The sequence below is a fragment of the Ceratosolen solmsi genome, unplaced genomic scaffold (assembly GCF_000503995.2).
Source record: "Ceratosolen solmsi marchali unplaced genomic scaffold, CerSol_1.0 scaffold10, whole genome shotgun sequence".
NCBI lineage: Eukaryota > Metazoa > Arthropoda > Insecta > Hymenoptera > Agaonidae > Ceratosolen > Ceratosolen solmsi.
The window spans coordinates 23,503,636-23,527,154 of NW_011948412.1; the positions used below are offsets into that span (position 1 = coordinate 23,503,636).

A 23,519-nucleotide genomic window follows, 5' to 3' on the forward strand; every position below is an offset into this window, starting at 1 on the left:
TTTATAATATAACTGATAAATAAATATCTTCTCAAACAAGTAAAGAAAAACTTATTTAAAATTTTTAAAAATAATTAGAATATAAATCATATTTTTTAAACCAGACAAATTGAAATGTTATCAATCTGTCGCGTAAAATAAATGATCCATTTTAATCAATCATTTTCTAGTCTAAGTAATTAATAAAAAATTTAGTGAAAAACATAAATTGCGATTAACTAAATGAAATAAAATTTCAAACAAATACAGGACAAATTTGAATAAAACAAAATGAAATGCAATCACAAGAAGGAGAAGGGTCTCAAATCCTGGTATAAACAGCTTGATCTAGTGCATATGAATAAAATTTTCATACTTCATAGTTTTAAATTTTAATGTTTCGTATGTCACCTATTTAATCTCTAATGGCAGTATAAACGTAATGCCAGTGTTAAAACATAAATACATGTTTATTTTTTAATATAATATTTTTTGAAATTGAAAGCTAGCTTATACTATACTTTAACTTTAATATATATTTATTATATTACCTATGTTAATATGTTTATGTAAACTGTTAAAAATATAAGTTTATTTACTTTAATGTATTTAATTTGAAAATATTATAAAAACTAGTATTATATTAAAATAAAGTATATATAAATTATATTAATAAAAAGTAAAATATAAACATCAGTGTCATTATAGCAAAGATATAATGTAGTCGCATCACTTAAAGTAAAAATTAAGATGAATGTAATTAGCGCTGTATTGTTATTGCTTAAAAATTCTTACTTATTTTTTTCAAGTTCCTAATAATTAAATGGAACTTTGTAGCTATTGGTAACTAATTTAATATTTTTGTGGAGTATAGTAAATAACTAATTATAAGGTAATAAGTTTATTTGTATCATACAATGTAAATTGTATTTTAAAATTAAAAAATTTATGAAAAATATTAAGTTATTAAAGAGAAATAATTAATAATTCAATACAATTATTACATATCTAATTCCTCATACATATTTAAATCCTAAAATTATATTCACTAACTTTATTTTAATTTATACTACTAATAAAATATTATACTATTATAATTTAACAAGTATTTGTTTAAAATAATTTAATTAATTTATTATTAAAATTCATTCTTTTATGACTATAATAAATATAATCAGTGAAGTTCCATTATTTTTGACAATTTTAATATTAGAACTATATTTTATATAAGAAAATCCCTTTAAACTAATTTAGTATACTTTTATAAATATTTCCTATTAAAATCTTTTACTATTTATATCTTTTACTACTTACTATAAAAGTAAGCGTAGATGAATATCTAACACCTGTGATTTATTGAGATAAATTTGTTTAAAAAATAAGAATCTTAAATATTAATATGAGAATTATTCTATTAGTCGATTATATATTATACATTGGAAATAAAATTTAACATTTAACATTTAAATGTAGTATCGATCTTGACTAAAGAAATTTACGACATAGTGCTTAAAAACTTAATTAAGTATTTGGTTTTTTAGACTTAAGAGTTTGTAATAATACTTTCTTGAATTATAAATAACGTATGTAAGTTGTATTTATGTATGTTTAAATAAATAGTAATGATAAACAAGAATTATATTATAATTCTCGAAATTCATATATATAATGACGTGATATATAATATTACATATTAATGTGTATATATATATATATAATAGTTCATGCAATATGAATTAAAAAGATATTAGTTTTTCTACATACACTCATCAGAGAACTTAATTTACATCAAACAGCATGCATTTTGTGTCTTAAATCTAATGAAAGAAATCCAAAAATAGAATAAAAAAGGCATAAAAAATAATGAAGACTATATTGAAAATAACATCGAAAATAATGAAAGGGGGGATGTGATAATATTGAGAACTGGAGGATCATGATGTGATGTGGTGAGGTTAGGTCAACGCTTCTATAGCATCTCTTGAAAAATCGCATCCTTTTAGGGAAGCAAACAAACCGATCAATCGCTATTAATCACTGGCTCGCATAATGAGAGCCTACTATAGTTCATTATTTTCTTTATTCGATAAACAATAATAGTTTATAAACTCCTTATTAATATATTTTTACTAGAGTAATTACAAAAAGTGGTTAAATTTCATTTTATTTGAATACTCTTTTACTTATCGATATTCAAGGATTAAGCTAATAAAATCTTTACATCGGTTTTTTGAACTTTAGTATAGCATGTTTAGTCTTTTTTTTTAACAAAGCAATGTTAAACTTTTATATAACAACTTTTCTTTCATATATTAATATATATATATATATATATATATATATATATATAAATTTATTGCATTCCATTGTAATATGTAATAAAACAATCGATTTTCTGTTAAATCAAATTCTTAAATATAAATACACACACACACATATATATATATATATATTATTGAAAAGGAATACATTTAGATAGTTTTTAAAAAACCTTACAAAAAATGTTGCAATTCTTAAAGTACTTTAATACTGTTTTGATAAACATCTGATAAATAAATATTAATTTTGATCTTTTCACACAAACTTTTGCAGCTTTTTCAATACACGGAGAATTGCTCGATCCATAAAGTTTACTTCGACTTTATTTTGAAATAAATTTGACCTGGACTTGATTGCAATTACTTAAAAAATTATGCAAACTGAAATTCGTAGAAAGAGTAATTAAGAAATCTGGCACGCAATAAACGTTGGATATATCGTCGTATCAGAGCAACGAAAACGGAGTCGTCGGAATCTTCGCGCTAGTAAATCCACCGCACATTTCACAGATTTAATCTCTCCCGCATTTACATGAATATGCTCTCTCTCTCTCTCTCTCTCATTCTCTTTTCCTTACATGCGACTTATAGCGACATTCGTATACGTACTACGTCAAAGGTATGGAAATGTATTGTAGCTCTGTAACGAGGCGGCAGACATAAATAGAAAAAAAGAGGAAAAGAGCGAGACGTGGGTGAGTTTTCTGGAAATAGTAACTATGAGTCAGCAAGAGAGACACAGTACACCTATAAGAGCGAAAGAAGAAGAATGAAATTTTGCATAATTGCAAAAGCGCGTGTTAAAAAATAAGAGTGCTAACTAAAAAAATCAAATGAATGAGAAGGTAAAAGTAGGCAAGCATACAAATATATCGGAAGCTTTAACAGCCGATAGTCCTTCCCCGTTAGAAAACAAAATTTTCGTCGGTTGTTCCTCAGCCCCTCTGCCCCGTTACAGGAATCACAGCCATCTTTCTCCCACTAGCTGCCTTGCTCCCACTCAATCCCCACCATCGTTGGCAGAGGCACTGGATGCTGCCGCTTCCCTGCCACGCTTCCAGTCGTGCCCGTACATCGAACACGCGCGCGAACCCGTGAAGGAGAAAATTAAGAGAGAGAAAGGATATACAAGCAAGAGAGAAGCGACGCCGGATCGACAAACTAGCGTTTTCCTCGAGGAAGTGAGTGAGCGACAGCGTTTGCGTAGGTATGAGCACGTGGTGCACCGACCACAAGGAAGTGAAAGTGCCCCAGACAGTACCGTAATCTGCTGCGAAAAAATCTCGTATTTTCCTCATGAGATGAGATGATCGTCGCTTATAACAAGTGATTTACGTGATGAGCGCTTAAGCTCTTTGATGATCTTGCTGGTTTGAATGAAATCTGCTCGATTGCTCAAATGCTCGATTGCTTATTTTCTCAATGTACACTTGAATTTTATTTTAGGTATTTAATAATGAGTCCCAGTTAATAAATAATATAACATTATAAATGCTTTGTGAATGGTTAAGCATCCATTCATTCCTAATTTTCAATGATTATCTTAAAAAATTGACTTAACTATTCTTAACGTTCCAACGTTGAAGAAGTAATACATGTAAACTTTATGATTATTTAATGTAATTTTTATATAATTCATACCTAGTGCTGTTACCATTATTTCTAAAAGAAAAAATAATACACGCGACAACAGGAGAAGTGAACTCTTGTAAATAGAGTATTTAAGTCGCGTCCAACCGACTACAGGAAACATCTGTTCCCCGATAGGTCTGTAGTAATTTTTCAGGTAGTAGTAGAAAACACAACCGCTTGGCAAGAATCTGCTGCACCGCATAGAGAGGGAGTTCTTATTTTGGAATGATATGCGCACCCGACAAAACACACATAAGCGCGCGCGCGTTCACCCACTACACACACCGTCATATACTTAGGCATACATAGATATCGTATATACTTCGACAACACGTGCTACTAAGGTTTACAACATAGTGAATATTGCTTTCATTTCCATTTGTGACAATATATAATGTGTATGGACTCGAGTAAGTGAACTCAGTAATAGTGCAATTTTAGATTAAGTGTTGTTAAAAGGTGTCTTGAGTTTATAGGGAATCATATTTCAATTACTTACCTTATATTTGACTCATAGCGCATAGATTATTATTGCAATATTACATATGATAACGTTACAATTTTTTAATGTTAATATTAGAGTTATACCAGTAACTTAAATACTATCTTAAGTGATTTAAAATGTCAAAGTTTAAAAAAAAACAATTAATATTTTTACGTATCCATATTAACAAAATTAAATTACATGATAACAATTCCTTGATAATGAATTTCTAAATAAATATGGTAAATTACTTTAATTTCAATTATATATAATATTTTATAATAAAGTTTTATAATATTTTAACAAATATGAATTTTCCAAATTCATTTTTTCTATGTTTGTAAATTAAATGTTAAATAAGATTTATTATAAATATTCTGACTCAGACAAATTTATAATTACTATTTTATAATTTACGATTTTTTTGATTTTGTAGTGAAAATAATGACTAGGGAATAATCAACTATATTAAAAGTGTTATTAAAATATATATTAAAAATGCTGATATTTTGTAAGTTTAAAGTTTAGATTCTGAAAAATTTTCTATTATTATCATAAAATTTTATCAAAATATATAACTATTAAAAAATAGTTAAATAGAACTTGATTATATTATAACGACAGATTTTTAAATTTATAATTAACACATAGTAAATGTATAAAAAAAAATGTAAAGTCATTTTGCAGAAATTCATTATAATATAAATTATAAAGAAGGAACTGATTATTTATAATGATCTCCCCTTTATATTTATGAATACATAACAGTATTTAGTCATGGTATAAGTATACGTTTACTTAATTATTGATTCCACAAAATTAATATAAATATTTCGCGTATGTCTGTGTAGATGATAGATAATGAAGTCAAGACATTAAGCATCGCACTAACCAACGCAGAATCGGAAAAATCTAGACGATGGCCGGAAAAATAGTAGCCTACAACGTTTGCATTGATATCCTCTTATTATTTTCTACAGGTAATTCTTTTTTTATTTAAGATAATAACAGTCCATTGTTTCTTTTCAAAAAAGTAATATTTACGAAGAAAAAAAACATATTAAATGCATAATTTTTTGTTTGACTTCTTTACTTCAAACTTCAAACAAACATTAAGATATAATATTTACTTACTTACCTTACTCTATAATAATTTTATGAATTACATATTGCAAATAGGTATAGACTCTCTATTTGCATTAATATTTTTTTCAATAAGTTTTAATTATACACATAATTTTTTACTTTATTCTTCCGTAATTTTTCTTACAAATTATTCTAATTTAATAACTTATCACTTTATAAATCATATTTTCTATATTATTCAAACAAAATTTTTCTTTATAAAAAATATATATTTTGCATTATAATGCAACGTATAATATCATATATTTTGCATAATAATATAAATATTTAAATACTATTAATGAAGCATTTAACGAACATATTTTCTTATTGATAACTGATTATGGTTAAAAATAATATGTTTCATTACAAAATTAACATTGAAATATAAAGAAATTTTATGAAATTTCACACAAATTAATTAAATGTATTAAATTATAAATGTTAAAATTACCAATAAGTTAAATACCGTATCTTTTAAATGATTTAGTTTTTACTGAAATTTTCTTATTGAATTATGAATTGGAATTTGCGTTTTCGACTGTGGAAAGTGTGTATAACAAAGTAAAATTTGCATCGTCGACATTGCGATCCCTCCATTTGGATGAAATTACACTCAGTATTAAATGATATACTACTCATGCTTTTTGAATACTAAGCTTTGAATAATAATCATATGGCTGGTATTAATCATCGAGAGTCTTTTAATATACATGCATATATATAATATATATATATATATATATATATATATATATATATATATATTGGTGACTTTTCATTCTTTCCAATGAAACAATACTAATTTTATTTAATTTGTTGTACTTGACTTAGAATATATACAATTCTGCATGTGTGATTCGTATATCAATTTTTGAAAAAGCATTTAGATTTACTTTCCCAAGTTAAATTATGTAATTGTAAAATAACAATAATTTATCAATGTATTTATTATGAAAAAATTGTTCAAATATGAATCTGTAAGTAAATTAGTTTTACTTGTTATACAATTAAATGCGCAAGTTAATATCAATGCTAACTATTTACCATAGAAAACTAGAATTTTTTCTAAAGCTGTTCATTTTTATAACGAAAGCATCGATGAAAATCTAATTAATCCTATCATATTTCTATAAATTACACTAATACATAGTCTTTATTTATCCACAATAAAAAGTATGAAACAAGTATCCTGAAAATGTATTAATCATAGGTGTAAAATATAGTATCATAGGAGCGCAAGGCTCGGCATCTGTAAATTGGGATATTTTGAGTTGAAAGGAAGGCACGTAGTCGGCGAGGTCAACTGCTTCAGTATCTAATCATAGCAGATAAAAGTCAGACCTCGTGTCACCGACTTTATACGTATGAGAGTAAGCGAGAAAAAATTTGTATTAATAATATTTCATCTATATCGTTTTTCTAGTCGTCAAATCGGCTGACGAATATTTTTAGTGCACAAAACGACTCGTCTAAAAAGATTATGACTTGGTTGCGGAAAAAAGTCGAGTTGGAAAAATAAGCTTAAATATATTGGAATGGTCTGACAAACTTTAGAATCCCTCACAAATATAAATGTTGAAATATTCTAAAATTACCTTCAAAATCTTAGAAACGACAAATTCCAATTTTTCCAACTTTCATAATCTATTCCAAAATTTTGTAGTAGGTCTCTGAAGTTTATTGGAACCCAAAGTAAAATGATATTTATAATTCATACAATTATATATGATTATAAAAAACAAGCTTATTTCAAATTAGCGTATAAATTTTTTCCTATCAATTATGAATATTATTGGATGTAATAATAAATAATTGTTTTAATAAAATCTTTAAAGATTTTTGTGCAAACGAATTTAATATTAAATAAAAGAAATTTATATAAAGATCGTATGTTATAATTGAAATTTTCTACTGTTCATTTTACAGCTTAGAATACTTTATAAAATAACCATTTAAATGAGTTTAATTATTTAATCTTTAACCTTCATTTCTTGTTCTTTATGACACAAAATTTCTTGATTAACAGAAAGGGCTGGAAATAAAATTGACTTTAACTATACTTACATCGTAGTAGTTTAACGTTGTATATACGCAGTATTAAAAAAAATTAAAAAAAGATCAATTGTTACTTATTCTGTGATGATATGTAGCTAGTGATTCTCGTAAACATCCGCCACTGGTGTCTCACACCGATAATCTATCACGAATATAGTATAGGGCGCGATAACGACTTTTTCCGAAAATCTACGTATGGTGTCTTTCTCTATCTATCTTTATTTCTCTATCTTAATATGGATTTTGAGAAAAAATCAAACCCTTTGATTGACCACATAAATGCGAACGATGTGAGTTAAGAAGATAAATAAAAAATTTCTGTTGATTCAGTGGCTTCCCATAATACTTATATAAAGTATTCTGAATTTTTCATATAATTATTTGTACATGATTTAATTTTGATACTATATACCAGTTTTTTTCGATTGAAATGTTATTGATAAAATTAATTAAAATTTCATTCAAGGACATAATGATTAAACTAATGACATTATTAATAAGGATCAAATTATTTGACATTGTAGTCAAATAATTTTATTTTCATTAATAATAGCCTCGATAAATGCTTCGTTATTTTCATCTTCTTTATAGAAATGGAATAATTATTAATAAAAGTTTTTTTAATTTTTTTAGTCGTATTATGTCCTGTAAAAGCAGCTCAAGATTATGGTAGAAACTTGTCAAGAGTACCAACACGACGTAAGCAACATAATAATGTTATAGTTGAAACGTTAATTATTATTATTTAACTATTATGATATTAATGATATCTTAAGATCATTTTTTACCTTTATAAATATTTACAATATATTTTTAAATATAAGTTTAAATGCAAGATAATTTAAGATTTTTACTTGAAAAATGTTTTTAATTGTATTAGTTGATGCTATTATATGAAACAAATTATAACATATAATAATAGTTGATTTACAAAAAGCAATATGTAAAATCACTTTTCGAAATATTATCATTTTCCAAATATATCAAAGTATCTATAAAAAATATTGTTTCAGCTAATTTCGATCCTTCAATAGCTCATCATGGAAGAAATATATCACGTATACCAGTGCGAGGTAATATATAGAAACTGTAAAATTAATGTAATTAAGTATTTGTACAATCGTGAATTTTTATAATATTTGCCTACATCATATACTAATTTTTTAATTTAAATAAATATTAATAATATTAATTTAATTCATATTATTAATACAATATATTTTATGAATTAGATCATAAAAATTTATTTTAAAGAAACTTGTATAGGAATTTTTTTAAACATTTTATACAAGTAAAATATTTTATAAGTTGTATTTTTTATTATAAAGAATATTCACTATACAAACGTATAAAACTAATATGGTTTGCATTGAAAAAAAAATGCATAGAACCAAATGTTGTAGGGTTTGCTATAATGAGATATATATAGAGATTTATAATGAGATATATACAGAAATTTCGATATTGCAGTTCAAACAATATTATTATTAAAGTTATTTGTATAAAATCCAAAGTTTGTAAGCAATTAGCTAAATAGTATATGTGTTTAATATTTCGAAAAATCGTTTTTTAGAAAATTCTTTAAAACTACATCAAAGAGAACATTAAAAAATAGTTGTGAATTAATTCTCTTTACATTGTAAACTTTGTAAACATTGTAAACCGAAACTCTAAAACTTTACAGTCGCTTTAATTTCATATTTGTCTTTAAAAAATAAAATGAAAAACGGATCATTACAAACTTCGTATTACTCAATTACGATTATCAGCATAGCAAGCTATCGAATTAATGGATAAGATCGATTTATGTACAAACATCCGTAAACATGAATGTAAAAAGAAAAAAATCAATATTTTGAATAGCACGTTCAAATACATTCCGAGAAGGAAGTGTATTGAAAAGGCAGAGTATTTATTCATAACTAAAAATCAAAAGAAGTTAAACTGCAATAGAAGCTCAGTTGAAATGAAATTTTATAGAGATTATCCAGAGAGGAGACATTACAGGCACCGATGGCCCAAGTTTCAGGCCTGAGTGGTCATGGCTGAACGTTCTACGATCGAGAGGTAGACTTACATACACTGAGTAAAAAGACACATTGTGCAAGGGCTCTACAAACTATCTAGCAAGGAATTCTTCCACGCACCATTGCATCCATATCGTAGAAATTAATACGAACTCACAGAGAATGCCAATGTATACGATGGTAGATTTACTTATTCACTTGCAATCGCATGAACGACGTTTATGTAATTATGATTTAGACGGTGGATTGAAGGACTGGAGAATCCCTCTTACTGAATGTTTTGGTGAATGGCTGACGACTATACATGAATTCTGGTTTATGGTTTTTAATGGGCTTATTAGAATCATTGACCTAATACTCTATTAACTTGTCGTTTTTAAATATATTTGTATTGAAATGGTACTTACAAGCTGTATTTTCCGAAAGTTCGTTCTCTTTATTCAATTAGCAATTTAGCCTTCGTTGTGACAACATTGTCTTATATAATCGTAGGAATCAAATAAAATGAGTTTAAATTTTTTTTATAAATAATGGTTGAAAAATTTAACAAAAAGTTGGTTAAAAGACAAGGTATAATTTGTTGTTATTAGTAATCTTTGTATTCACTTCAATTTGATGTTCATTATCATCCTACTGCATTGCACAGAAACATCTTTAAATGCAATAACCATTTCATCTAAAATTTACCCGTAATTTAAAGTAAATATTAATATTTGGTATATATATATATATTTTATGAAAAAATTATAATTTCGCCAATCTTCATTTTTATGTAAGTTATATATATATATATATTATAGCAACTATAAATATATTTTTTAATACAATCTTGATTTGCTCAAATAATAATCTACTCATTATATTAAAGACGAATTAGTTAAACGTAAATAATAATGAATAGGATGTCAATTTATAATCTAGATGTCAATAAGATATAAAAAAAATTGATGTCCAAAATAGGAAATATCAAATTTTTAAGTTATAAAACTTACATATAACTAAAATACATGATTTCAAAGTGCAATATTCGTAATTGAACGAATTACAGAATATATATACAGAATGTTACAAAGATTCATAACTTTGGAAATCCAATTTCATTTAATTCACTCCATACTCGTTAATACAATACGAGCACTGACCCGCTTTTCTTCGAAAATAAAGTTAGCGACTAACGAACGCATCGGGTAATGGTTGATTGCCTTAAGCATATAAAAAATAATAATCTAAACTAATGAGAATGACCTTCTTTTGGGGACAGGTCCACATGTGAAAAGGGTTCACCCATGCGAACAGGGCTCGTGCTATCCGGCTACAGGAAACCTGTTGATCGGACGAAGTAAGCAACTTCACGCATCCTCAACCTGCGGTTTAAATGGACCCGAGAGGTACTGCATCGTGTCTCATCTTAAGGACAGGAAAAAGTGTTTCTTTTGTGATGCTTCAAACCCGAGACAGCAACACAATATCGAAAACATTGTTAGCGGGTAATTGTCTTCGACAAATTAAAATATTTTTCAACTAAATATATAAGTATATATATATATACCATATATATATATATATCATATATATCATATAATATATATATATATATATATATATATATATCGTAGACAATAGATCGTATATGTATATATATGTATATGTATATGATATGTATGTATGATACGTATATATATATGATATGTAATAATATAAATAGTATATAAGTGGCCAATTAATCTTTGATACATCTGTAAAATACTATAGATCAATGATTTTCTTGTCCTTGTAATGTGTTAGCTGTAGTTTTGGAATAACTTGAACGGCCAATCGGAGTGTTGAATTCGGAATTCAAATAGCACTAAATAATACGTCTCATTTTCTTCGTGAATGTAACAGAACACCCCATAGAACCTGGTGGCAAGCGGAAAATGGCATGGAGAATGTGACGATTACGTTCAATCTAGAGGCCGAATTCCACTTCACCCATATCATCATCCACTTCCAGACGTTCCGACCAGCGGCTATGCTCATCGAGCGTTCTTACGATTTTGGACACACGTGGCAAGTCTACCGATACTTTGCACATGACTGCGCCGGTTCTTTCCCAGGAGTACCAACGCATCAGCCTCAAAAGCTGACTGATGTCATTTGCGACTCACGTTACTCCAACGTTGAACCCTCTGCCGACGGCGAGATCATCTTTAGGTGAGCATTGTATTTGATACTCGTTCAGCTAATTTAGGTGATTTGGCTAAAAAGGTTTTATAAATATATGAAATTGCTATTATATGAAAACCGTTATTGATCTTGCATACAAAAGCTCACACTTTTAAAAATGTTTACCTTGCGGAATGATAATAGTTAACTAATTTTAACTGGATAGAACATCATTGTATAAATACGTTTGATTTAAAATATAAATAATAGACTTATTTGCTTCATTCTATTAGCCAAAATTAATTGAGTATAATAATATTTCGTATTGATATTTTATTTAAAGTATTTTGGCAAAATGGCAAAGTTTATGATATTATTCATTTTTTTTTTAAAGCTCAATAACATATCTATTAATACCAGTGGTTTTACTTAATTGATATTTTATTTAAAGCTTGTATTCATTTTTTTTTTTAAAGCTCAATAACATATCTATTAATACCAGTGGTAGTTTCATACAATATTTTATACGTATAATACCTTTTTTATTAATTTACGAAGCAAATATAACTTTTATTGCTTTTTTTCAATGTAGCCTACTGGCATGCGAAAATGTAAGCCTAAAATCTAATTAAATTATTACTAATATATAATGTGTTATTTGTAAATTCCCTTATTTCCATTGTTACAATTCTTGCGCAATTCATATGTGCCCATTCTTAGTAGATAATAATGATGCCATTAAACTATTATTTTAATTATAATAATATCATATATCTATAATTGTAAATCTATTTTAAATAATTTATTTTGTTTATGTATAAAATTGATTATATTGTCTTCATCTATAATGCACCTCGAAAACCATTGCCTATCCTTTTTATAAACAAAATTAAGATTCTATATATTCACTGTATACAATGCAATTAACAGTGTAATATAAAATGCTCATTTTCAACTTAAACGTGAATATTTACAAATTAAATGATATTTTTTTAAATTTCAATAATAAAAAACCGAAATGTGTCTCTTATTTACTATTGTACATTGTAGTATTCTCTTTATTAGTTATCTCTTTAATGGATATCTTTTTTCATAATAAAGAAGAATATCTGATTCAAGGGATCAGATGTTCAGATTTTTTAAGTTAATCGATTTAAGAACAAACAAACCATTGACGATCTCAGAGTGCTACCGAGTAACCTGCCAATCGAGAACCCGTACTCAAAGGAGGTGCAGAACCTTCTGAAGATGACGAATTTCCGAATAAACTTTACGCGTCTACACACCCTAGGCGATGATCTTCTCGACAATCGTCCAGAGATCCGAGAGAAGTACTACTACAGCATCAAGGACATGGTAATAAGAGGCTCGTGCTCGTGCTACGGGCATGCTTCGCGTTGTCTACCCTTGGATGGCGTCGCCAACGAGGAGGATATGGTACACGGACGCTGCGAGTGTACTCACAACACGAAGGGCCGCAATTGCGAGAAATGCAAGGACTTTGACAATGACCTGCCGTGGAAACCAGCTGTCGGCAAGCAGACCAATGCCTGTCGTAGCTGTAATTGTAACAACCATACCACTAGCTGCCACTTTGATGAGGCCGTGTATGAGAGGAGTGGACGTGTATCTGGTGGCGTCTGTGATGACTGTCAACACAACACCAGAGGACAGAACTGCGAACTTTGTAAACCGTTCTTCTATCACGATCCTACCAAGGACATCTCTAATCCCGAAGCCTGCCAACGTGAGTTGAATTATATTCGTTCTTCAATTATTACTATTGCATGAATATAAGGTATTTAATGAATATGTATACGATAGATAAATGTACCTATATTATTATTATTTGAAAATATTGTAGCATGTGATTGTGACCCACGAGGATCACTAGATGATGGAATTTGTGACTCTCGTACCGATCAACTTAGTGGAGACGAATCCGGACGTTGTCATTGTAAAACAAACGTAGAAGGCAGACGATGCGACCATTGTAAAAATGGCTTCTGGAACTTTACTGAACACAATTCTGAAGGATGTCAAGGTAGTAAATACATCTACTTTTGAGTGCTTTCACAACTGAAATGGCATAAGCAGACTTTCATTTCGCTCAAAAATCTTCTAGTGAAAATGGCCGTCTCCTTTTTTCTGAATGTTTAAACTATTTTTTATATCAATTCAATACGACTATAATTCCTTTTTTCTATCATCAGCATGTACCTGCAATACTCTTGGCACAATCAATAATCAAGGCTGCAATATGGTTAGTGGTGAATGTACTTGTAAACGCTACGTGGTCGGACGTGACTGCAACCAGTGTCTGCCCGAATACTGGGGATTATCCGACGATCACGAAGGTTGCAAGCCTTGCGAATGTGACCTTGGTGGTTCCTACAATAACAGTTGCAACATCGAAACGGGTCAATGTTACTGTAGACCACATGTAAGCGGTCGTACGTGCAATCATCCAGAACAAAACTATTACACTGGATCCATAGATTATCTGATCTACGAGGGTGAAAGTGCTATAGGAACCGATGTGAGTAAAGATATATGCATGTTTTATTGCGTAGTACATTATCAATTTCGAGTCTCAAGGATAATTTCACTTTAGAATTTCTGCCTGAAATCTCAACAAATCAAAAACCGAAATAATAAATTGTTTCGCATAGTCCTTAAAAATTACAAATTACATATATACCTCAATCAATATATAAGAAATGATGCATTGTACAAGATTACTTGAATTTATTATACCTATGATATTTATAATCTCAGTAGATTTGCATAAAGCGTGTTATTTAAATATTTATAATCTGTAATATTTGAGCAAATAAATTATATTTAATGCTCACGATTAAATCGATAATGAATTTAGCTCGGAAAGTAAAGATAAGAACGAACGTCTGTAAAAAGTAAAAAGAAGTAAAAAAAAAACTAAAAAAAGGTAAATGAAGCAGGTAATTAAAATAATAAAGTAATAAATGAAAAATATATGAGCTGTTATCTTAATTATTTACAATGATGTTATAATAAGTAGCATATTTAGAAAATAACTATTCACAATAAAGCACAACTATTGAACTATGAAATTGATGGTGATAAATTCTATTGGATCGATAGCGGAAACTCGCGTCGTTAATATAGAATGAAAAGAAATTCGAATTTTCCAGAATTGTCAAGTGGTCATTCGCGAGCCATATCGTGATGGTCGCAACAATACTTGGACAGGGCTGGGCTTTATGCAAGTGATCGAGGGCTCAATATTAAATTTTACGATAAACGACGTATATCGCACGATGTGGTACGATGTAATTATACGGTACGAGCCAAAGCACGCGGGCAACTGGGATGATGCGGAAATCATCATCGAGCGCAACGGACCTGTCGATCCTGATGGGCCCTGCGCTGACTGGCAACCCGAGCATGATCGACTCTGGGTGCAGCTGCCGACGAATCAACGCAGCTCGATGGCAACACCACCGATCTGCTTGGAAGCTGGCAAAACTTATACGGTGCTGCTAGAGTTAAGGAAGTTCGCCGGTCCGAATGACTCGCCTACAGCTTCTATTCTTATTGACTCGGTGGGTATTTATTCTGCATGTGATGAAATTGTTTTTTGATTGAATTCATTGGAATATGGATTTATTGGGATTGGATTCGAGAGAGAAAAATTAGCCTATAAATGAGTAATTATAATTGACTGGTAAAACTGGAAAATGCATTAATAATCTCATCACATACTATCTATTGAATGCAGATGGCAAAGTTTATGATATTATATCATTTTAGTGTTAAGGTTGCCTGTGCAGGTATTAAAATAAATATACCAATTGTTTTATTATCGTTTGCAGGTTATTCTTAGTCCAAGAATTGATTCAATACCGTTCTTTACTGGCGGTCCAGGAGAAATTCGTCGACAGGAATATGAAAGATTCCGTTGCAAAGATTATCACAACAATGTTTATGATTATTACAGCAGTTATGAAAATAGAACTGAAGTATGCAGCAAATACCAAAATAGCATAGGTCTTTACGTTTTTGATGGAGCGCATTGTACGTATAAACCAATAATCTTAAGTACACTATATTTAGCATTAATTGTGTCTGTTATATATATGGATTATTTCAATCTCCGTCAAACAATTTAGGTTTAAATATATAAATACAAATGAGATTAAATTTGGCTGAATGAACTGTGACTTAGACTAAATTTTGCAAAAAGTAGATCAAAAGTTTATTTTAAAAAAAAATAATTGAATGTAATTTTTAACAGTTCTTGACTTATATTTATGCGATTATTTTATGTGATTTAATAAGAACTTTAGTAAATTTTAAATTATGTATATATAAATATATAACTAAAACTATTTATTTCTTGATTACTATCCATTCTTAAAAGATTTATATTTTCTATTGAATATATATTATAAACATTATATCTTAATTAATAATAATATAATATGAGTTAAAATAATCAAAACAATTGATTAAATTAAAACGTTACATTTAACATTTACTTTATTTAATATTTGGCCGAACATAATGTTTGAAATTACAAGTACTAAATAATATTAAATATTTCAATCCGTATGAATTAAAAGTGAAATGATTTTATGTTAAAACTTCATAGAATACTTTTGAAAACACATTTATATTTTAGTTTAAAGAATTAAATAACTAAAATTATATATTAGAATATTCTAAATAATAATAATTTAGATTCCAAGTTGATGATGTAAAATTTTCTTACATAAAAAATTTCGGCTGAAAAAATAAAAATTTGAAGCTATCGCTCGATGTAACTTTAGTTAATGACAAAAATAAATACTATAAATATTCGTTTGAGGAAACCACTGTATTTAAACAATGGATTTATTGACTGACTGAAAAAATGACCTCTTAATAACTAAAACAAAACATGCATTTCTCATAGTTTGCGAGTGTAATCCAACTGGGTCGCACAGTTTGATCTGTCAGAATTATGGTGGTAACTGCATTTGCAAGTCAAATGTAGTGGGTCGCAGATGTGACAAGTGTGCCCCGGGTACATACGGTTTCGGGCCCGAAGGATGTGTGCCCTGTGACTGCGATGGCGTCGGGGCCCTTGATAACTTTTGCGACGTCGATACTGGCAGGTGTAAGTGCCGGCCGAACACTTATAGCAGAACCTGCGGGCAGTGCGAGCCCGGATTCTGGAACTTCCCTCATTGCCGCAGATGCGAATGTAATGGACACGCAGATAACTGCGATTCCACGACTGGTGCTTGCATCAACTGTAGAGACTCTACAACGGGACACAACTGTGACCAGTGCATCGAAGCGTACTACGGCGATCCTAGGATCGGTGTTGACATCAACTGCCGCCCTTGTCCTTGTCCTGGTAATTGAGTTTTCGTTTATTTAATTAAGCCTTTTTCATTCTCGACAATAAAGTTATTATTTATACATTTGCATTGTAAAATTTTTGTAGCGAAAAACTATGCTTTCGATACACACAATGTAGACTGATGATACTTTTTAAATTTAGGAACGCTAGAAAGCAGTCATGCATACGCAGACAGCTGCTCTCTAGATCCAGTGACTCAAGATGTAATATGCGAGTGCTATCAAGGCTATGCGGGTCCACGTTGCGAAACTTGCGGTGACAATTACTACGGAAATCCGGAAACTCCGGGTGGCAAGTGCGAAGCTTGTGAATGCAATAACAATACCGATCCAATGAGGCTAGGGAATTGTGACCCCCAGACGGGAAAGTGCCTCCAATGTCTTTTCAATACCGACGGTTTCAACTGTCAGGTGTGTAAACCCGACTTCTATGGGGATGCACTCCAGCAAAATTGCCAGTCATGCCAGTGCAACATCCTTGGTACAGATGCACGTGCTGGACCCTGCGATCATCGTACCGGACAATGTCCTTGCTTGTCTCATGTCATCGGCCAGGTCTGTGATACTTGTGAAGAGAACCACTGGAGGATCGCCAGCGGAGAGGGTTGTGATCCATGTGAATGCGACGTCGTTGGCAGCGTATCCGACAGGTTGAGAACACTCAGCATATATTTTCCTTGTTTATTTGACTTCCTAAAAATAACTATTAAGGTAGACAATAAACAATTTAGACTTTCACAGCTTTATCAGAATAAAAATTTAATAGACAATTGCAGTAGCATTTATCTCGTATGATGTCAAGTGTTGAATAATTAATTTTAATTTGGTTACTGCTTCATTTTTCGTAATAGTATTAATTACTTAAAGAGATGAATCTGATCGGCATCTCTCGAAATCGACGAAAAATTTGTATTTCTTTTAAAAAGATTTTTTATACGTGGTATTAAATGAAAAAATATACTTGCTGCACATTGAACGGCACTTGATCCACATTACAATATTTAGTTAAATGATGACTCCGAGTGCTAAGTGCGCAACAAACAATAATTTCATTTTTTCTTATCAACTCCGCATCATTATCCTGGTGTCTTTTCCTACAAATAACGTATTCCTATCATTAATAGTAATGCCTTGAAATGTCGCAGATGCAATCCGTACGACGGCACGTGCGAGTGCAAACCGGGCTTCGGGGGTCGACGCTGCAACGAGTGCCAGGCAAATTATTGGGGTAATCCGAATGTACAGTGCTTCCCGTGCGAGTGCGACGATATCGGTTCATCCAGCCAGCAATGCGATCGAGAAACCGGTGTCTGTGTTTGCCACGAGGGCATTGGGGGCGAAAAATGCGACCAATGCGACCGTAGCTATATCGGTGTGGCACCGAGCTGTTCGCCTTGCGGCGAATGTTTTGATAACTGGGATGCGATCCTTGAGGGGTTGAGGAAAAAGTCACTACTAGTTATCGATGAAGCATCCAATATACAGAAAATCGGGACTACTGGTATTTACAGCCAAGAATTTGACGACATTGAGAGCTCTATCGCACAGGTAAATGCCAGGGCATTGCATTTAAATACTTAATTTTACCCACTAATAATAATTGTTAGTAAAAAATAGCGCTATAACTATGCAAATATAACTAGAAATAGCGCTTTCATATTAAGTAATTATTTATGCTTAAACATATAATATATAATTAAAAATGATCACTACATTATGGAATAATGTGATCTTAAGGCTTTAATATAGTTAAAAGTATTTGTACGTTTGTATACAGGTTAATGTAGTAATTGACAGTTCATCGGTAAAAAACCAAGATTTGGAAGATCTCAACCGTATGTCAATGAACCTTGAGAAAGACATAGACTCGTACAATAATATTTTAGAAGAGTTGGACAGTCAGTTGGAGAACGTAACGCAACGTGTAACCCTAGCAGACGCAGCACTCAAAAGGCTGAAAAACAGAACCGACATCCTTCACGAAGGTGCGTCGGACCTACGAGAGAATGCAAACAGACTCCAGGAGGCAAACGTCCAGGGTGCTCTGAATGTCACCCAACAGATGGCTGATCAATCGCGCCTCGCCGAAAAGATGGCCGCGGAAACGAATGGTGTTCTTCTTGACGCTGAACGGTACAAGAAAAATACAGAAAATCTATTAGCTAAAAGCAGCGCCAACGTAGAAGAAAATCGTCAGAAAAATAAAGACTCTCTCATCAAACTCAACGAGAAACTCGACTCCCTTGCAATCAATGTACCTGAACTTAATCAGTTCATGTGCGGCAGGAATGTATCCGACTGCAGTGACGTATGTGGTGGAGCTGGTTGTGGATTCTGCGGTGGACTTTCCTGCGACGCTGGAGCCATGACCAAGGCTAGTCAGGCCCTCGACGTCGCTAAGCAACAGGCAACAAAGATTAAGAACCACAAGGACGAAGCCGAACAACTACTGCGGAACGTAAGTTTCATTGGGAGTTGTTAATACAGTTCCTGACTACGTTGTTGTACAATCAGGATAAGCACATGAGAAACGCTTTACATTTAATAAATTTGAGCTTCGATTCTTTAAATAAACGTATTTATGTTTTTTTATAATTTATATAACAAAAAACTTCTGAGTATTGAAACGATTCGTTCACTTAGGTTTCAAAATACTCTTAATTTTACTATTTTATTAAAAACAAAATATATATATATACATGAATAAATATATTTTAAAGTAAAAGTTCCTACAAACATGAACCGACTATTAACCACATCCTTTTAAATTTGAAAAAAACTTTCTTTTCATGGATCGACATATAAATGGATATAAAGATACGTCCATACCTTTACCTCTCAGCACTGCTAGAAAAATCATGAATTTTTATTCCTCGACTAGCTAAGCATGAAAAGTAATAAAATTTCTTCCATTTCTTTAATTTCTTTTTATAGATGATTCGTTTGAAGGATAATGCGTCGGGTGCGCGCGGTAATGCTCAAGAGGCTTTCGACCTCGCATCAACAGCACGAAACCAGTCAAACAAGCTTATGAATGATCTATTAGATGTGAATAAAAAGATTTTAGATCTCCTAAAGGCCGAGCAACCGACGCCTGCGGAGGTGCGTGATTTGGCCAAAGAGGTTCTCAGCAAAAACATTACACACACGCCCAAAGAAATAAAATACCTCGCAGACCAAATCGCCACCATCGTTGGCTCTCTCAACGACCCTGAGAAGATTCTTCACGAGACATTCTCCGATCTGCAACTGGCCAGAGATTTAAGGGAACAAGCCAACGAGTCAAAAATCATCGCCCAAGAGAAAGAGGCTCTTGTTGGTAAAGTCGTTAGGCTATTACAAGAGACACAAACTTCCCAGGAGTTTGCGCGAGAGGCCATTAGCAAAGCTGAAGCCCACATCGAACTTTCACAGCGCGATCTCGATGAAATATCTCAGATCACCAAAGAGGCAAAGAAGAAGGCCGAAGATACAACTAACTCGGTTATGGACTTAGGTAGGATATCAAATTATATCTTTCTTAATTATTAATTCAAAGAAAAGATAAAATATAAATTATTGCATTAGTATGTATTTGAAATATATATATATATATAGTATGTTTTAAAGATATGTTAGAAAGCATAAATGAAAGTATAAATGAGAGCATAAATATATTAGAAGCGATAAATAAAGAGTACGTTTAAAAATATACGATTGACAAGAAAATTCTGGATATTCTATTCATTTTAATGATCGATATTATTTTCAAAAACATATGATAAATGAAAGTGCTCTATTTTTGTGTAATAACTAATCAAAATTTGTTATCTCATATTAGAGAAAAGATTACAGCATCTGCAAGCGGAATCCGTAAAGAATGACTTTATCATCAAGCAGGAAATCCAATTTCAATCCCATAACATATCCGACGAAGCCAGAAAGGTTAAAGCCAAGGCTGAAAAACTGGGACAGGACTACAAACAGGTCGGTGAATCCCTAAATCAACGGGTTAACAAGAGCAAAGACGATATTCTCAGAGCTAAGGGACTTCTGCAGCGAGCCTCGGAACTCACAGCTGACACACAAAGTAAATTCAAGGATCTTGAAGGTATGGAGAGTGTTTACAAAGACAACGATAGGATGCTGCGGGACCTTATGGAGGAAGTCGACAGTCTGAATGACGAGATGGATAAGCAACTCGCCGAATTTGAGAACAAAGCTCAATTGTATAGGCAGTGTTCGTAAATTACTTTATCTGAAATGAAACGAATACTCGTCTTTGATCTTCTGCGATAAACTATTTCGAATTATCTAATTGAAATATCTTCGTAAATTTTTAAAATTTCCTATAGTGACATTGCTTACTTTTTTAATGACATTGAAAGTATAATTACTTTTTAAACAGTTAGGTAGAGTCTTATTAACTTAAACATGTTTTCGTTTTCTAATAGAATTTTTTTGCACGTCTAAAACATTAATTTTATTATTTTTCTATTATAAAAATTATTCAGTTAAGCCCAATTTGATTAATGGTTTTAATAGAAAACTTATTGAACAATATTTATTTTTAATATTAAGTTATTTCATAAATAAAAAAACTTTTTTGTATAATTTTATGTAAAATATTTACAAAACCGATAAGCAATTTAAAATTTGAATTTTATAATTTAAATACGGCTATATTAGAACATATATTTATGCCTACAATACATTACGAAAAGATTTCTATTGGATCGAAATGTGTAACTTAATACAAGTTGGTGTACTAAATACTTGACTATTGTACTTTTACTGGTACTTAGCTGTAATATAGCTAAACATTTTCTTTGCTTGGAAGGTGAACCTTTTAATATTTAAAAAAAATGAGATATTAAACGCGAATTTGGTTATTAAGTGTTTAATTAATCATTTAATTATATCTCTGAGCTATAAACGTTTTTTTTTCATATAATTGTAATAATTTACTGAGATTTAAATGCACGTGATTTGGTTATTTCTCATAGCGTCCCAGAATCATTTCTTAAAAGGTACCAGTAATGCATTTTTTTTATATTTTTATATACTTTTACATGATATTTTAAAATAAATTTTTATATGTTTTTACGCATTAAAATATTTTATACCCTATTAAAAATTAAATTTTTTTTATAACATTATGGTTTACATTTTTTACTATATTTATACATGTTGATTTTAAATAAAGTTATAAAAATATTTATTAGTTTTCGTGGATTGTGCTTTTATCGAACAAATAATCTTCAGAATTATTTAAAAAGTCAATACTTTTGTAATGATATTTTTAATATTTTAGACGCCAAAACAAAATTGGTAATTGATTTTTTAATATATTTTAACAATTTTTACTATCTCAATAAGTGTATTATTCAATATTACGTATGTTAAAATATTATTATTTATGAAATATTTATATAATAATATATATATTATTTTTTACTAAAATAAATGAAAATAAAATATATAAATGATAACATTTGAAATTGTAAATTAAAACTATACAAAATTATATATTTCAAAATTTTTAAGATTTTCTAATTATTTAATTATCCATTAACCTAAGTATTAAAAAATCTTACTAGATTATTAGGCAAGTCTACAATATTTATTTTATTTTTAATTGTCATCAAGAAGTTTGTTAAAGTTACTAAATTATACTATAAAATACAGGCCACAAAATAAAATTTTAGTTTCTTAAATTTATGAATAATACACAATTTTTCTGACTTTATTTGAACATATGAAAATATAGTAAATTTATTAGTCATTCCATAATTTCTATGTAATAAATTATCTTTGCATATATTCGATAAATTACACGTGGAGGTTTTGAAAATGAAACCTAATGAAAGAATCGTTAACTTTTCTGTTTCACCGATTTTTCTACGTAAGTGCCATAAAATAAAATAAAAATTAAATTTTTCAAAACACTCAAAAGTGTAAAGCAGAATGAAAAGACATATAATAAAGGAAACATGACCTTTTAAAATACAAGACTGTAAATAGACAACTAACGATAAAAATTTCGTGTTATTAAATATCCTCGTTAAATACAATATAATCTTTAGCTCTAGAGACGTAGTTAAAGTACAAATAAATGAAAATTTGTTACGTAACAAACAAAAATGCATTTATATAATACTTCTTTGAGACAAGACTTTAACATTGTATAAGAGCTTAACGTAAACAAAATATTTTTTTAACTATCGATGTAAAAAAAAAAATGATTCGGAGAAAAATTAAGAAATAATTTTTATATTAGATTTTATTATTAAACAACTATGTATTGGCTATTATCAAGACCAAAGTTTATTTTAATATATTACTGAAGTACTTTAGATATTGGTAGGAGAAACAAAATAAGAA

At 29.9% G+C, this 23,519-nt stretch overlaps 1 protein-coding gene across 1 annotated transcript; it reads left to right on the forward strand.

Moving 5' to 3' along the window:
* The first annotated feature begins 3,371 nt into the window (after window positions 1-3,371).
* Window positions 3,372-21,536, forward strand: LanB1 (laminin subunit beta-1). Its single transcript, XM_011500123.1, has 18 exons — window positions 3,372-3,504; window positions 5,265-5,393; window positions 8,230-8,295; window positions 8,610-8,669; window positions 9,577-9,663; window positions 10,885-11,110; window positions 11,508-11,816; window positions 12,953-13,515; window positions 13,633-13,812; window positions 13,982-14,307; window positions 14,942-15,352; window positions 15,623-15,824; window positions 16,705-17,151; window positions 17,299-17,806; window positions 18,302-18,704; window positions 18,934-19,614; window positions 20,091-20,652; window positions 20,977-21,536. The coding sequence occupies exons 2-18, from the start codon at window positions 5,333-5,335 to the stop codon at window positions 21,381-21,383; spliced, it is 5,499 nt and encodes a 1,832-aa protein (XP_011498425.1). The 5' UTR covers window positions 3,372-3,504; window positions 5,265-5,332; the 3' UTR covers window positions 21,384-21,536.
* The last annotated feature ends 1,983 nt before the right edge of the window (window positions 21,537-23,519 follow it).

What these genes read in the sequence shown, in the direction of transcription:
- LanB1 (XM_011500123.1), top strand. Translation starts at nt 5,333, where the DNA reads ATGGCCGGAAAAATAGTAGCCTACAACGTTTGCATTGATATCCTCTTA. An exon ending in CCGCCCTTGTCCTTGTCCTG is followed by an intron (nt 17,152 to 17,298) that starts GTAATTGAGTTT and finishes TTTTAAATTTAG; the next exon opens with GAACGCTAGAAAGCAGTCAT. An exon ending in GTTGGCAGCGTATCCGACAG is followed by an intron (nt 17,807 to 18,301) that starts GTTGAGAACACT and finishes GAAATGTCGCAG; the next exon opens with ATGCAATCCGTACGACGGCA.